Source organism: Orcinus orca, chromosome 14, assembly GCF_937001465.1.
Source record: "Orcinus orca chromosome 14, mOrcOrc1.1, whole genome shotgun sequence".
Lineage (NCBI taxonomy): Eukaryota > Metazoa > Chordata > Mammalia > Artiodactyla > Delphinidae > Orcinus > Orcinus orca.
In genome coordinates this window covers 63,168,397-63,186,096 of record NC_064572.1, presented here as the reverse complement: position 1 = coordinate 63,186,096, position 17,700 = coordinate 63,168,397, and the positions used below count along the sequence as shown (strand labels likewise).

Below are 17,700 nucleotides of genomic sequence, written 5' to 3'. Positions count from 1 at the left end.
CCACCTCTCTGGTCTGCTCTCTACATCACTGCTCACCACTACCCGCAAACTCCTGGCCCGAAGGCTAATGTGCTGGACCCATTCCTGAGATGATCCATGAAGCCTCTGGGCACTGCCCTGTTTCTCACCCTGACAGTACCTCCAGCAAATTCTGTTCATCCCCATAATAAACACATCATGAATCATTCATCTTTAATAGATTATGCAAATTAGGAGGACGTAAAATCAACAAAGATCAATAACTGCAGCCATTTAATTGGCAGCAAAAACATTTTAAGAATGAGCATAATCTGTAGCCCTTTCTCGGGTAATGGCACCATTAATCCAAACATTGGATCTTGGCCTAAGCGTAGAAAAATCATTCCCTCCCCCCTCCCCCCACCCCTCCCCCACTTCTCCACACACTTCTCTCTTTTTGGTAATTTCCAGTTTCTGAGCAAGTTTCCCTGTCATTACCACTGGTGAACAGCTCCGAATGTTAATGGTTCTGCTTTTGTTACTCCTGGCTCGATTGAAATGTCGCATACAGATTGAGATGTTAGTGCTAACTTGCCACCTGGGAATGTCAAGCTGGGTCTGAAATGAACTTTTCTCACACTTGGATCCAGATGGATCAGCCGGAGATGTTCCCAGGCTGAGCTGGGACCGTTCCAGGGCCATGGGGGGGAGGCGGGCGGGGGATGCTCAAGGTGGAGGCACTTTTCTGCACCAGCCTGAGTTCTCCTGCTGCAGGAACCCTACCACAAAGATCCTTCTCTCCACCCCAGGAAGCCTCTGCCTTCTAGACTGTGGCCCTGGGCCCAGGGAAGCACAGTTGGGGTTAGAGAAAAGTCTCCTGGGCTCTGTTTTGCTGCTGCCTGGGGTGGGCCACTTTTGGGAGGTGACCAGTGTGACTCTCAGCAGATCAGGAGAAACATGGCCTGACCTGGACCATCACTCTTTCTTGGGTCAGAACACCCACAGCTCAGAGAGCTTCTGAACCGGGCTATGGAGGGTTCTTGCCGAGGGCCAGTTGATCATAGGCTGTATCCTGACCCAGCTTATGTTGTCACTCCCAAAAGCCCATCTAGGTCTCCGACACTTCCAGAACTCAACCTCTGATTGCCTAGCCAAAGAGCTCGACTCTGTCCAGGCCGGAAACAGCTGTACCAGGACACCCCTTAGGGAGAATCTGGGAAAGCTAACAACAGGGCTCTCCCAAGCCCCCCAGGTGGAGGCCAGGTGGCCACTCGCAGCCCATCTCAGACCTGAGCCGTGCTCAGAACAGCTCCAAGTCAGAACCAGTGCGCTGTCCTCCAGTGGGGCCATGCCCGCTCCCTGTCTTTGGTGACGCTGGCTGCTGCCAGGTCCCCAGGCCGCCTCCGCTCGCCTTGTCGGCAGGTAACGCCTCAGTGTCTCCCAATCACCACCAAGACCCTTCTCAATCATTCTTTCTCCCAAGGAACAAACGGCACATTGGCTTTAGTGTCTCCAGAATAATTAGGTGAATTTTAATAACACCTCAATGTGTGTCTCTCCCACTTGGGCACTTTCCTGGCCCGGAAACCCTTCTGCAGTGCCAGCCGCCTTCCACAGCCCTCAGCTCTGGGGCCTGGAGCCTCATCAGCTGGGCTCTACACTGCACTGCACCTCAGCCTTCTTCCCCTCTAGCTGCGTCCGCTGCTCCTCTCTCATCCATGCCAGCACCTGGATTGGGTGCCCCCTCCCCCTGCCTTTTGACTGAGGGACAGGCCGGACCCTGCCTGGCCTTGAAATCAAGCCTTGGTCTTAGTGATTTCTCTGGGAAGCTGGAGAAAGGCTGAAATAATTGAGCTTACCTATAACCACATGGCCAGATGCCACGCTCTGAAGCCCAAAGCCACAGCTTTGGCACACCAGGCTGCCCAGAGGAGAGGAAAGCAGGTCCCCCAGGGGCCTCGGGGACACAGGAGTGTGGAGACTTGACACTGGGCACTCATGCTCCACTCTTGCCAGCCCGGCCTATTTGCTCTCATTCTCCTGCACACATCCTAACAAGAGGCTCATAATTCCGGCCACCTTGGTGGAGGCAAGAAAAAAGGCAAAGGAAGAGGCAACAGGATGGGCAGAAAGAACCAACCCTAGCCCTTCCTGGCTTTGACATTTCCAGGCTGGAGCGTACAGAGACCCTGACCACGGTTTTTTCTCCCACATCTGCACACATCTGTTCAGGAAGCACCCTGGTTTCTGGAGACTCACTCTCTCTACAGAGATCATGGCAGGGAGCCCGCTTGTCACGCTGGGCCCCAGATGGCATGGGCTGAGGTGCCCCCCATTGAAAGCAGTTTCCCACCCTCCTGGAAGCCCCCTTACCGGTCACAACGGGGTATGTCTGCGTGCCCGACACGTTGCTGCCCAGCTCGGGGTTGGTGGATGCAGATAGACTCGACTTGACTTCATCAAGCCCAGGGGTCAGTGCTGGGAGGGAGTACTCGTTCCCCTGGGAGGAGAGAGAAAAGAGACAGCTCACTATTGACGTACACATGCGGAGAGAGGGCTTGGTGTGCAGATGGGGAGGAGGAACAGGGAGCCCTCCCAGATGGGGTGGAAGGAGATGGCCAGGCAGAGGGCGGGGAGTGTGGGAGGGGCGGGCTCGATGGATGATGGAGAGTTGTGCGTGGGTGGGGGCAGACCTGACTCTGGGAAGCTGAGGTACAGCCTGTACATTCTCAGTGGGCACCCCAGCACCCTTTACATCTCTGTAGCATCTCTTGTCTAAGAAGCCCCAAAGGCGGGGTTTAGCAGTGGGAATCCCCCTGCTGAGAGGCAAGTGGTGTTTTAAGGTCCCCCGGGGGTAGGGAGTCTTGGGGAGGAGGGGCGAACCCTGACATGATGGCAGAGGCAGTAGCTGGGGGAAGGGCCTAGTGGGGCCTCGAGCCTGGCACTGCTGGGCTGGCTGACCGGGTGCTGGAGCCCCTTTTTAAAAAACAAACAAAGACTGCCTCACGGGCCCCTTGCTCTCTGCCTGTGCACTGGGGTATGAAATTGGGGAGGGGGAGAGTCCACATGGCTAACAGAAGGGTGGGAGGGGGCCAGTCATTGACTCTGAAAGGGTGTCCTGCCTGAAACACTCGGGTAATTGCCTTTTTATTGCAGCCACCGCCAAGCCAGACCCCAGAGCTGGGCTGACCAGGAGCCCGCACGAAGCAGGAAAAGTTGCTCTGATTAATATTACGTTAAATTAAAACTGATTTTCTGCTCTTTCGGGTCCGTTTTTTTTCCCTTCCGCTTCCTGGCCCCCCCAGAGGGCCCCCTCCCCTCCCTGGCTGGACAGGATTGCCTCGTCATTTCCAATTCCTTCTCGTATTGATCTTCCTGTAGAAATCAGTTTTGTAATTAGCTGCAAATTAGGCCTTCTACTGGGGGTGAAGCTGCCCCCTGATTTATCACCAGAGTAATTCGCTGTGATCGGAGAGAAATTAAAATGAACTCAATTAGGCTTCGGATTTGCTTTATGGGCCCTGCTCCGAGTTTCAGGGGGAAAAATGACTGTGCTGGTGTTTAATAGTCTAATGAAAGTAAATAAAGGTTATTCATTGTAATACAGCCGGGGACTCGGGGAGGGTGCACCAAGCCGCCCGCCTCCGCCGGCTCCTCCTTTGTTGGTTTATGGCTCAGGGCACCTTAAAAAGACTTTTGATTTTTGTTTTATGAAGACAAACAGCTTACGGGATAAAAGGACGGGCGGGGAGAAAGGCGAATGGCTGGGAGCTGTCGGAGTCCTAGAGTGGAAGTGCGCTGTGCAGTCTGTGCGGTTGCGCTGGTGCGTGTGGGTGTGTGCCCGAGTGGGCACACGTGGCAGGCTGTGCTGTGCTGAGGCCGTGGGCCTGGCCTGGGCTTTAGCGTGGGGGGGATGGGTGTGTGCTCACGCGTCGGAGTGTGTACACAGGGGGCTGTCCTGGTGTGTGCATGGAGGCAGGCGTGGAAGTGCGCTGAGCTGGTGGTCTGTGGGGCGTGCACACCTACTGGCTGAAGGGCTGTGCTATGAGCCCTGTGGGCTGGGTGGCGGGTGGGCAGCAAGCAGCTGGGTGGCGGTGGTCTGTGAACACATGCACACAGGTGAATGGGAGCAGTTAGGAGATGTGTTTCTATGCTGTGTGATGTGCTGGTGTGTTGTGGGCTGCATCCCATGCTGTGTGTTCTGGGTTGCTTCATCTGTGGGAAGTATTGGGTCTGAGGGGTAGGCTGTCAGGAGGCAGGCACAGCGGGCTCACCTCCTGACGCCCCAGGCTTACTCAGACTTTCTGTAGGACCCTAGGGGCATTTAGGCAAGGGACGTTCCTGAGTACTCTATGCCAGAAGCACAGAATGGCAGGGCTGGAAACGACCTGTCAGTTCATCTGTCCAAGCCCTTCATTCTACAGACGGGGAAACAGGATAGAACTGAAACTGAAATGGGATTAAGATTTACCTACAGCCATACTCGCGCCCAGAACTCACCCTTTCTAACTACCATATACTATGACGATTTTCTTAGCTCTGCTATAATGTCCCTGTGTGAGCGTGTTCACACAGCGCACCCAAAGGCAGCACACACGATGCTGGGTGTGCGTGTGGCTGACCCACGTGTGCACGTCCTCCGGAGGCCTTGCTCTGCCCAGTCCCTTTCCACTTCTGCAAGCAGAAAGCTCCTTCCTCACCTGCTCTGATTTGATGTGCTCTGATGCCTGGAAGACGTCAGGGTAGGAAGGACGCTCAAAGACCCGATCCAAAGCTTCTAGCTGCTGCTGGGTGAAGGTGTCAGCTCGCAAGTGCTTCCGCAAACTGTCCACGCCACTCTGGGAATCTCCATTGGGGACTGAGCCCTCAGACACATCTGGAGGACACAGGGACACTCGGGGCATGAGTGCAGGTCAGCAGAGGCACACAGTGGGCAAAGGTGACGGGCACCTGGCTCTGCCCCCAGGGCTTTGCACCCCTGCTGGGACCCCTTTTCCCCAGTTTTCAGGCTGGGAGGGGCTGGCCCAGGGGCTGGCCATGCCTCAGAGACCTGGCTGAGAGAGCCAGAGCCCCTGAATGTCCTGGGAAGAGAAAGGGAAGCTGTCACAACTCGGGGGCGTGGGAAGGACTAGGCAGAGGCAGTGGAGCCAGAGGGATTCCCAGGGGCCATCTCCCCAGGGCACGTCTCCCCGAGCCCCTTCTGTCCCCCCCTGCCCCCCGGCCTGGATTGGCCTGGGGAAGGAGCTGGGTGTCTTGGGCCAGCATTACCCAGCCTGTGGAGAATTGAACTCGGCTCTGAGATGAATTTCAGTTCCACTGACTCCAAGGGTGGAAAATCATCAAATCTCCGAGGCTGAGTGTAACATGGAGACTGGGTGAAGTAATTAACTTCACCACTGAGGGAGGAGGGACTCAGGGCCCAGCTGAGGCCCAGCTTGCGTTGTGCCAGGCCTGAGACTGGAGCAGACAGCAAGTGGCACGTGAGTCATGAAATGCAACCTGGGCAGAGACTGAAGACTGGGTCCCTGTAGATGCTGCTGTACCCGGGCCACCCTCCACAGCTTGTCCCTGACCTGGACTCCGGCGAGGCTCCGCCAGAGGCCAGCTCCTTGGCCGCCTGGTTCCTCCTGCAGTCTCTGCAGGAAGCTGAGACTCGCCCCATGTATGAAAAGCCACGGTGCAGCCACAAAGTGCCCGCTCCCTGGGGCTGTAGGCCAGTCCTGTCTGTGTACTGCTCTCCCCAGGCCTCCCACCACTCTGCTACCCTTCCCTCCCTGGACCTGCCCTCTATCCCGGTCCACTGGGGTTTTCAGAGTTCACAGCGGGCCAAGTACCTGCTGTGCCTACACTCCCTGACCCCACACCCTGCAACTTCCCGGGCTCAAAGCTGGGTCCTCCCAGCCACAGCTTGGCCACTCCTTGGCTTCCCTAGCCCAAGATCAGCTGGGGAACCTTGGGCCTGGGGCCAGCCCATGCTGTAGGCCCCAGGGTGTTCCTCTGGGACTGTTATATATATCAGTTTATAGGTGATTATACGATATGATATAATCAATATTGCATTATATACAGTAACACCGTACAGTATCATTCAGGAGAGCATAGAAAATATTACGTATTGATTAACCTCAACCTGCAGCCATCCTCTCTTGCTGGCCTCCCAGATGGAGCAAGGGGGTCTGCTTTCCTAATGGGACTTCCTGTCTTCACTCGATCCTGGAGGGGGTGGGAGAGCAAAGAAAGGGTGTGTGTGTGTGTGTGTGTGTGTGTCTGTGTGTGTGTGTGTGTGTGTGTGTGTGAGACAGAGAGAGACAGAGAGAGACAGAGAGAGAGAGAGAATGAGAATGGAGACCAGGATCGTGCCTGAGGTGGACAGACAGACGCAGGGACAGCCTTGATGATATTTCTATGTTCCCTATGTTCCTAAGGCCACAAAACTTGGTTGTTGTGTTTTTTTCGTGTAAGCTTCTGGAATGATTTTCTGTCTTAGAGGCAGTGTATGCATTTCTCTATATGAGTTAGGGTGGGACATATTTATTTTTCCCTTTTGTGTATTTTCTGTATATATGCATTTCTACACGAATAAGCATCCAGATAGATAAGCGTCTGGGAATGTGTAAGTGACAGTCCAGGAACCTTTCTGAAAAGGTGCGTGTGTACGTGTGTGACTGCATGGGGAGTGTGAGCCCACGTGCCCCCGTGTTTCTTCTGTGCCTGCTTCTCTCTCAAGGATCTGCCATCATCTTAATGCTACCCCTTGGGGCTACTTGCATGTTTCATTGTGTCTAATTCTCTCTTGCTGGAGTCCTCCTACCTTTTTGGGAAGCACTTCTGTCAGAGCAGAGGGAGACAGCAAGTGTCTTTGTGTGTGGTTACTGCAGTGTCACCAGTGAGTCCTGGCAAGTAAAGTGCATTTGTCTGCGAACACGGGCTCACATGTTATGTGCATGGGTGTGTGCACATGTGTGGTGAGACTCATACTATGCCTCTGTGTAAATTTGTGTGTATGCCTGTGTGTGGCTTGGCCCAGCCCGCGCGCGCGCGCACGTGTGTGTGTGTGTGTGTAGGGGCTGAACTGAAGCTTTGTCCTCAGGTCACTGGCTGGAGGAGTCTCTTTTCCTTCATTTATTCAGGGCCTCTTCAGATCTTGACAAATCTGTCACTCTAAATTTGCGAGAGATTACGGTGCTCTCTCCCCAGCCCGCAGAGAGGTGATATATGATATCTGCTGCCCCTATTGATTGCCTGATCTGGTGGCAGAGGCCGGCGAAATGAACTTGAAATGAACATCATGCCTCAACTCATTGTGCGTATAATACACTACTTAATCCCACATTTTTCAGCCGCTATGGAATTCAATTGATCAATCATGTTCCACTGATAGTACTGTTTTAGGGGTTATTGCTGCTCCCTCCACTCACTGACCTTTTTATTTATTTATTTTTGGTATACTCAGGCCCTGGTGATAAAACAGGTTACAGAGGCAGCGATGGAAAGGGGGAGGGAGGAAGGAAAGGCAAAAGGATGGCTGCTACTGGAAGAGGTGGCCGAGGGTCCGGGGAAAGGGAGGAAGAGGAGAGGGAAGGGGGGTGGGGCAAGGAAGAGACAGAAGGTGCTAGAGGAGCAGAAAAGCAAACTAGTCTGATGCAAGTAGGAGAGAATCGCCAAGGGAGGCTGCAGGAGGCTTGAGGAAACTCCTCAAAGGAGAAGGAAGGTGATAGGGAGGTGGGAAAGGCAGCAGTCATGATGAACGGCGAAGGAGCACAAAGAAAGTTCTGGGGAACAGGGAGGACAGCCACAGGGGCAGGGAGACGGCAGTGGCATTACTGGTGGGGGACAGGGAGGCAGTGTCCCCCAAATCAGCCAGAGGGCCCACAGGCTCTCCCAGGCTCTCCCCAGAGGCCAGGGTGGTGTCCTTCCCTCAGCTAGAGAAGGAAGGGAGGAGTGAAGGCAAGGAGGAAGGGCGGGAAGGGAGTGAGGGAAGTAGGCCGGGAGAAGCCTGGGCTCAGAGGTCAAAGGAGGAGAAGCTCAGGGAAGAAGGAAGCCCAGAGGCAGAGGCAGGGCAGAAAGGGAGAGAGGAAGAAAGGGAAGAAGCTTCCTACACCAGACACCTCAGGAAGCACAGGCTGGGCTGAGGGCCCTTGCTACAGGAATAACCCAGCTGGTTCTGCTTTCCCGGAAGCCTGTGTATCCAGTGAGGACGGTAGCCCGGGGCCTGGACGGGGGTGGGGTTGGAGGGTAGAGGTTGGAGGAGGAAAGAAGAAGAGAGTAGAGGAAGAGCAAAAAAGAAAAAAGAACATGGAAGAAGAGAATTGAAAAGGAAGAGAAAACGAAGCTGTTGTCAGTACTACCCACTTGCAGGGACCTACTCAGGAGATGGAGAGAGAGGGCTGCGGGGGCGGGTGCTTCCCAAGGTAGAGTCTCAGCGGTGGCAGCAAGGGAGGGGGATGGAGCTGGGCTATGAGACACTGCCAGGCCCAGGCACTGAAGGGCTCTCTGGCAGAGCTGGGCTAACATGGAGGAAGAGGCAGAAACAACTCCTGATCTGGGCTGCAGAGTGAGTAGCAAGGAAAGTAATTAGATAGCACCCACCCCCTTGTGCCAAGGAGCCAGGCTGGGAATTCCCTGTGGGCAGGAACCATGACCGGTGCATCTCTGTAGATCCAGTGCCAGGCATGGAGCTGGGCACAGACTTGATACTCAATGGATGAATGAGTGAATGAATGAATGAATGAACGAGGCTCTCCTGGGTGGCATTCAAAGCCAGACTACTGGCAGAAGGCCTCTGGACCAGCCACCTGGCTGGCTTAGCATCCCAGGACACCCAGTTACCTGTCAGGCAAGTCCCACACATCCTTAGCTGTCAGAGGATATGGGAAGACCCACGACAGGCCCCTCGGTAGACTCATGCCTTCTTCACCTGCCCCACTGCTTGTTAACTTCCAACAGCACTGACTCTGGTCCACAGAGGCCCTTCCCACTCTCACCAACACCTTCCTGCCCACCTATGGTACTTCTACCCAAGGACAGAGCACACCGTGTTGCCAGTTAAGAGTGAAACTTAACCTTGGAGCTGCAGAACTGCCATCCAAGGCAGCTGGCAGAGGCTGCTTGAGAAGTGGGCCCAGAGATGGCCCCTATGTTGGACTCACCACACCACGGCCCTGGTCGCAAAGAGTAGGATAAAGTGGGTCTATCTGCTCATTCTTGGTTCCAGGGAAGGCCTTTCCTAAATGACAGAGCAGGCCCTCAGCCTTCACCTTGATGGGAAAACCAGCCCCTACCTTGTCAGGGCTCCAAGAGGAGGGCTGGAGTATGATGCCGCATGTCCTGGACTTTCTGGAGCAGTTCTGATTTCCAATATTCTTTCCCACTCTCAGGCCACATTTTCAGATTGAGGTTGGAAAATGTGGCTGCAAAGGTTTAGTAAGACTTCCCAGAGCAAGGAAGATACCCTGTGCTCGTTGGTCCCATATGTGGAGGATTCGGTCCTGTTCTGTTGTCCCCTGCCCAGCCACCATCCATTAGCAGCTCACAGTACTGTGAGCTTGTTACATGCCATTTAATCCTCCCAACAACCCTGTGAGGTAGGTGCTGTGATACCTATTTTAAAGATAAGGAAACTGAGGCAAAGAGAGGTTAAGTAGCTTATCCAAGGCCATACAGCTGGTAAATGACAGTTGGGATTTGAATTCAGGTCTGTTTGACTCCAGAGCCTGCTCTCCACATCATTTCACTCTGCTGCCCGGGTGCCAATCCCAGGGGACCCAGTTGAGGGCCACTTGGCCCCACCCAGGACACTGCATCCCTCCCAGCATCCCCCCTTTTCTACTTTGTACCCTCCCTACACTGAGGCTACCGCCTATGGCCCCTGAGCTGGCCGAGCCCAGCCTACCGAGAATGATGAGGGGACACCTGGTCCAAACTCCTCATTTTAAGGTAATGAAAACTAGCAGGGTGGGTGGTGAGGTGGGGGAGGGGAGGTGACCAGTCCAAGGTCACACAACTGAGTAGTAGGACCCTCAGAACTGGAGCCCATTCCAGGTGCTTTGTCCACTATGGCATGAGCCGTAGCATCTCTGAAGGAGAGTGAGCTACCATAAGTCCTTTTCGGAATGAAGCAAGATATAAATACATTAATTAAATTAAACAAACTGCTGAGTTAAAACTTTGACGTAGATTATTCTTTCAAAGGGAACAAAGGTTCATATTGTCTTCTCCTCTGACCACTTCATATTTGCTTGCAGTTAACAAAAGCTTTCATAGACCTTATGTTATTTGGGCTTCTTAACTACTCTCTAAGGTAGCTAGAGATTATAATCCCCTTTTTACTGGTGAGGAAACTGAGGCTCAGAGTAAATGAAGTGTAGCATAAATGAGGGTAAGTGGCTAGGTCAAGGGCATATCTACCAGGGAGCCTGGCACAGGGAAGATGCCTGTGGACAGTTGCGGCCTGAGCCCCAATGAGGAGCAGCAGCTGCCTGCCCAGCCCATGTACAGAGCCTGGGATCCAGCAGTGGGGCCCTGATCTCCGTGCAAAAGAAGAGAATTGTAAAACCAAAGATCACCTTGACTGGAAGGAGAGCCACCCACAGGGTAACAGTGATTACTCCCTGATCGTGAGCAAATTCTTTTCTTCTCATCTAAGTTTTTCTGTATGATCCAGGCCTTGTACAGGAAGCACATACCACTTCTAGAATCATTAATAAAAATGGCTTTTACTCCTCAACAAAAAGATGTGATTTCCTCAGTCACTTAACCTTGTCACTCCCCATCCATTCCTGGGCCACCCTGGAGCAGAGCCCTACCTCCCACGCCTCTGACCCCAGGCCAGAGCCCTCTTGCTGGCCAATCATGAATAGGGCTGGCCGGTGAGGTCTCAGCAGCTTGGGGAGGGGGACAGGCACTGAATACCACGTATTAGGGATGAGGGCTAGAGACAAGGGACAAAACAGAAGTGTTCTGTCTTCCTTGTGTGTTGACACTGTACCTGAATCTCCAAAGCAGTCCCTACTAGGGACAAGAGAAATCTCGTGTGCTGACCAAAAGGTAGGTGGGGGTGATGGTAATAGAGAGAATGAAATAATGCCATTTCCTTGGTCAGAAAGCACCAAGGCTCATCAAAATCAAAGTGGAATGAATAGGGGCTGCCCACCAAACCCCAAGAAGTAGGAATTAGGCATTTGAGAGAAATTCCTTTAAAGTATAGCAAAGAACTATATTAACTTCAGTTTTCCAAGCCCAAATACACACATCTACCCATCTATGGGGAAACTGACAATATTAGGGCTTCCACCTACACTCATTAAATCCATTCACTTTTACGAGGTATTTACTATCATTCTTATCTTTCAGATGAGAGGCAAAATTATTTGTTCAATATCATCCAACTAGAAAGTAGGCAAAGGCTGGATCTGAACTCAGGAATGTCTGACTCCAAAGCCCTCTCCACTCTATCAAATTTGCCTTCCCTGTCAAAGATCATCATCACTGTCATGTACTGAGCACTAACTATGTACTAGGCAGGCTCCAGGTTCTTTATTACACATTATCTCTAATTCCCACATAACACTTGCAGAAGAGCTACCATTAATCCAATGTTACAAAAGAAGAAACAAGCCGAGGGAGAGTGAAAAACATGTGAGTGCTTCACACAGCTAACAAGGAGCAATCCCAGGGAAAGTCAGTCTCACTTCACCTGTAGACCAAAAATGACCTGAAAAAGTGATATAGGAAGAAAAATGTGTGGAGGAAGTGGGGACAGTAGGTGATGGACCTCAGCCTCTAGGGGGCTTCGGGGAGGAGGAGGGGTCGGGGCGCTGATCCGGGTGGGAGCTCTTTGTTGCATCCCAGTCTGACCAGTGGCCTCTGCCCCCTCTCCCTGTCTTAGCTCCTCTAACGCCACCTTCCTCCTCTGAGGGGTTCACTCCCAGGCCGCCCCCAGTCTCCCCAGCTGCCAGTTGTTGCAGTTTCAAACTCAATTGTTCTCCTCAGTGCTGAGGCAAATGGAGTCATTAATTACCTTCTATCGGCTGGGCTGAGTTCAGAATGCGATCAATATCCCCGCTTGTCATTCAGGGCAGCCTGCCTGTGCCGCTCCGGCCCCACCCCCACGGTGGCGCAGGACCGCGAGGTCTGGGCTGCCACCCTGGCCTCCTATCTGATTGAGAACGGGGAGAGAGGTCGGGGATGCTGAGGAATGGGGCTGCTTTCCGGACTGGGAGAAGAGCGAGGATTAACAAAACGGGGAGGGGAGGGGGCAGAGGGGAGCGGGAAGGAGAAAGGAAAAGGAAGGAGCATGAGGGGTGAGGAGAGAAGGGCAGGAGACAGAAGGAGGAGGGAGGAGGAAATGGGGGAGCCATGAGCTGGGAAGAAGCTGATGCAAACACTGTCTGTCCAAGGAGGTGGGATGACATTCCCCATGGTCTCCTGTCCTTATACCAGACGATCTGTGGGACTGCCCTGGCCAGTCACCCCAAGCCACGCTCAAGAGGAGGGCATGAAGAAGTCCTTGGAAACCTGGCCCGAAGCTTTGGCTCTGAGCAAGACCAGCTTCTGCCCAGCCTTCCAGCCCCGGAGAACCTGCTAACCCTGACCAAGCCCTCCTTCTAAACACTCCATGAGTTCACGGTAGGGTGGAAGGCAGGGGCATGGCTACCTGCCTGCCTGACCTCAGTCTTACTGGGCCCATCTACACCCATGTGCCTCTGGGGACACTAACTACACTAGTGGCCCTAATGTGACACTGAACTAGGAGTATCATCTCCTGGGTTGAAATCCTAGTTTTGTCCCTCACATGCTATGTGACCTTGGCCAAGTCCCTCGAGCTTTTCTGGACTGAGTTTCCTCACATGAACACCAGAGGGTTGCTAGCTCCCACATCAGCAGTGTTCACTTCTCTTTTCTCTGTGTTCCAGTAGACATCTATCCAAACCGCTGTTGTAGAAATAATAATAATAACTAAAATCGATCCAGCTCCTATAATGGTACCAGACACTATGCCTAACGTAATCCACTGATTCAATCCTTACAGTAACAGCAGCTCACGTTAAGCGCTTACTATATACAGGGCACTCATCTAAGAATTTTACATATATTGACTTGTTTAATTTTCACCAGAACTTAAGCAGGAAGCTCCTATTATTATCCCCATTTATTTTGTAGGCGAAGAAATGGAAGTGAAGAGGTTCAGGAACTTTGCTGAGGTTACAGAGCTAACACGTGATGGAGCAGTCAGAAGCAAATCCAGACAATATGCCTCGGGCAGTTCAGCTCATAATCTGGAGAAACCAAGGGCTACACAGGCTATGCAACTCGCCCCGAAGTACTTATTCCAGCCAGTAAGTGGCAAAGCCAAGTTTAGAATCAATATGTATCGTAGTTATTACTATCATTATTTTTTTGGTCACATGGCGCGGCTTGTGAGAGCACAGGGTCCTAACCACTGGACCGCCAGGGAATTCCTACGTCGTTACTTTTTAATGTTTGTTTTCTTCACTAAACTGTGACTATCTTAAAGGCAGGGACCCATCTTTTTCATGTATGTAAACTTGGCCCAGGGCCTGACACATAGTAGGTGGCAAAAAATGTTGGCTGATTTGTTGCATAGAATTCCCAAAGCAAAGATTGATCCATTCTTTACTTGCCTTGCAGTTTACCTTTTAGAAGGAAAAAGAAGCAGTGTAGGACATTGCCACTCTGGATTCAGTGTTATCACATTTTATAGCTAGAAAGTGTCATGGAGATAATTTAATCCGTTCCCTCTTAGAGATTTAAAAAGAAAAAAGAGGCTCAGAAAGGTTGAGTAATTTCCCCATGTCACACAGCAAGTCATCGTTAGGATACAGAGGTTTCTCAGACTCGTGCCCTTTTCCGCTACCCCAGGCTGCTTAATTCTGACCAAGAAAGAAAAAACTGATAAAAGGGAACTGTTGGGGATCTGGGGAGAAAGCACCCATGTCTAGAGGTGACAGTAGCAAAAGGAGGGGGCATTGCACAGAATCTGACTTGAGAAAAGCAAACTGCTATGTGTTGAGGGAAAGAATGGTTGTGTGATCCCATGGCAAGAGATTCTAGAAGGGAATATAATTCCATGAGGACAGGATGCTCTAAAAATGAAATTCTGCTGCTACAAGCTCAAATAATCAACCTGACAAAGTAAAGGGAGTGGGAGTGGGAGTGGGGGAAGGGTGGAAAGAGAGGGTCTTGAAGGGAAATCATTGTTGTTGCACATGAATAAGCTTTAAAATATGATGAGCCTAGATTTTAAAAGAACATGTACATGGAACAGTGGAAGATTATGCAGCCATTAAAAATCATGTTTTCAAAGAATATTTAATGATATGTGAAAATGGTCCTATATAATGTTAAGTGAAGAAAGCGAGACACAAGCTGTATATACAGTATAATCCAATTCTGATAAAATTATGTATATACTTAACTATGTATACACAGGGAAAAAAGACTAGAGAATATGCCAAAATTCTAAATCTCATCACCAAAATTCTCTTGGTGATGAGATTATGGGTGATTCTTTTTTAATTTACTGTATCCTCCAAATATTTTTACAATGAGTATACATTACACTTATTATCAGACAAAAGTTATTTTTTTCCCTCTTATAAAGGACACACACAACAGATGGAAGGAGGGGACCATAACCAGGGATGGATATGAGAGTAGCAGGAGCCTGTCAGGAAGACAAAAGCTCAGAACAAGCTGAAACAACAAAAAAGGGGCTTGGTAGCTACGTCTGGAGAAAGAACAAAAAGGAAGGCTAGCTTAAGCTCAGTGCTCAGGAGAGGATGCAATGCTGAGAGAGAAGGCGGAACTTCTCAACCCCTGGCTTGACGTGGTCTTCTCCATCAAAGAAAAGGATCTTCAAAATGGGACCAGGAGGAGTTGCCCAGGTCAGGAGGAGGCCAGGCAGGTACCTCTTAACCATTTCAATTGAGTTACCTCTCCCAGGCCCAGATAATTCATATATCAGAACTCAGGTGAGGCAGGGTGGTGGCTGGGGGGAGGTAGATAGCATCCTAAAGTTTTTGTTGATAATCCTTGAGTGGTCACAATAAAAGGGCAACACAGTGACAAAACCAATGCCATCGTGAAAAGGGGAGAAAGGTAAGCTTATGCAAACAACAGTCTAGTACATTTAATATTAGGGTCTGGAAATCTTTTAGAAGAAATTATCATGCCGTTAATGTGTGGGCATTAGAAAAGAAAATGGTAATACTGTGGAGTCTGCATGCACTCCCCAAGCATACGTGGTAGCACATTAACTAGTTATCAGTGCTCAGATCAAATGCCATCCCTACAAAGACTTCCTCAATCGCCCTGATGGGAAGCAACTGCCCCCCGCTTCTTTACATTTATCGTAGCACTTTATACCTTGATCATAGATCTATCACATTCTGCTTGTGTAATGGTGTGCACATCTATCTCCCTACTAGATTAGAAGCTTCCTGAGGTCAGGGACTGTGTCCTTCCTATTTACCTTTGTAGATCAGTCCTGCTATGCTTTATCCATAGCAGACATTCAATTTTCTCATCAACTTATATTGGATTTTTAAAATTGATTGATTAAGGAAACACTGTGGGTATAGTGAATGGTAACAGAGAATTTCACAGAGAGTCTTCCTAACTTTATGGACAAGATGAAGGACAGTGAAATGGCTGATGGCTGTTGGGCTCAATGGTCCCTAAAGCACCCAGGAGGGACGTCTCCACTGGTGGGCCATGTGGCTTTCCTTTATTTTAAAGGAAAATAACTCTTTAAAAAAACTACTTGGGGGACTTCCCTGGTGGTCTGGTGGTAAAGAATCCACCTTCCAATGCAGGGGACATGGGTTCGATCCCTAGTCGGGGAACTAAGATCCCTCATGCCGCAGGGCAACTAGGCCCGCGGGTCCCAACTACTGAGCCTGTGTGCCTCAACTACAGAGCCCACGTGCTCTGGAGTCTGTGTGCCACAACTAGAGAGAAGCCCACACACCGCAACGGAGATCCCGCGCTTGAAAATGAAAGATCCCCCGTGCAACTAAGAAGATCCTGCGTGCTGCAACTAAGACCCGATGCAGCCAAATATTAAAAATAAAAAATAAAGTAAAATAAATAAAAATAAATTTAAAAAATGAGTAGGAGATGTCGGACAAACAAGAAAAAAAAAACTACTTGGATGATGACATAGAAGACATCCTTATGATCTTAACTGGGTGGAATTAAGAGCCCAAACCAACAAGATGAAATTCAACAGGGATAAATGGAATGCCCTATGTTTAGGTTTAAAAAAAATCAATTACACAAGTGTAGAATGGGGTAGACCTGGCTTGATAGCAATTGATGTGAAAAAGATCTCAAGGTTTTAGTTGACCACGAACTCAATATGAGTTTGAGTCTGACACGGCTGCTAAAAAATCGAATGTAATCTTAAGCTACATTACGGATGCAGAATCTCCAGGTGGAGAATGGCAAGCGTTCTACTGTACTCGGCTTTGGCTAGACTGTCTCTAGAGTTTAGTGTTCATTTAAGAAGGACTTTAACTGTCAAGAATGAATTCAGAGATGGGTAACCAGGATGGTGAAGGGCCTTCCACAAGCATAGGGACCACACCATGTGAGAAACTGAAATCCACTCAGGGCTCAGCCCGGTGTTAGGTGCTCAGTAAATCAGGTGGAATGAATGGAAGGGAGGGAGGGAGGGAGAAAAGAGGGGCTGTTGCGTGGAGATCTTTACCACCCCTCTATGTGGCAAATGTTGTTATCTTATTTTAAAGATGAGGAAACAGATTCGGAGAGATTATGTAATCAGCCAAAGGTCCCAAGGCAAGCAAGGAGAGGAGATGGAGCCCAATCCAGACATCGGGATTCCAAGTCCCATCCTCTTCCCTCAACACCACGCTGACTCAGTATAAAGGCAGTGCTGCTAACAATGACAACTGTCCATCTATGTCCTATGTCCAGGCAGGGGCTGTGACCTGTCAAACAGAACTGCTAGAGGGGAGAGTTCCATGTGAGTGGCAGATAAAACCAGATGACCTTTAAGAATCTGACTCTCTTGTCACCAGCCTTAGCCCAGCCACTGGCCTCCCTCCATAGGCGAGATAGCCCTGGAGACAGCCTCTCCAAATCTCAGCCAATTCCAGCTTCAAGTCCCATCTCCTGCCTGCTCTTCTAGCCACTTCCCTGGATTCCTACTGAACACTCAGCCACATGGTTCAGCGTTCAGTTAACAGCTTATTGTCTGGTTTGGGATAGCCTTACCTCTTCATAGACTGTAAGTTCCATGAGATCCACAACCTGGTTATTTGCTCCTCTTACACATCCTAACACAGTGGGAACTTGGGCCCACAAAGATCCCCAGAGAGATCAGTGTAAGTTTTCTCAATATCCCACCTGTTTACACACTGAAGCAAAACCACAGACCCTCAGCTCTCTGAAATGGTTTATGGGAAATCAGCCCAAGGACAGAGAGATGGCCTGAATGATCATTTAGGGCCCTCATATTTTCTAACCAACCAGGGGAGAAGAGGGATATATGAGGGAGACCTAGAACCCCAGAGAATTACATCCACACTGTCACTATACCCGTTTTGAATAAGTTAGCCCCCAGTTACCTGTAGAAAAGTGGGTCATGGGCGCCTACTGCCAACATGCTGCCAGCGTGGTGGCTGTGACCCCTACGTGAAGAAGTAGAAGGACGGCGAGCAGGGACAGATGGCGGAAGGGGAACAAACAGGTAGTGGG

The 17,700-nt window shown here is 50.6% G+C and overlaps 1 protein-coding gene across 1 annotated transcript in view; it reads right to left on the bottom strand.

The window, feature by feature from the left end:
* Positions 1-17,700, bottom strand: part of PAX2 (paired box 2) — a 74,803-nt gene that overhangs the window by 15,480 nt on the left and 41,623 nt on the right. Inside the window, 2 exon segments of the mRNA XM_033425798.2 lie at positions 2,332-2,458; positions 4,659-4,834. Of these exon segments, the coding sequence (XP_033281689.1) occupies positions 2,332-2,458; positions 4,659-4,834 (303 nt within the window).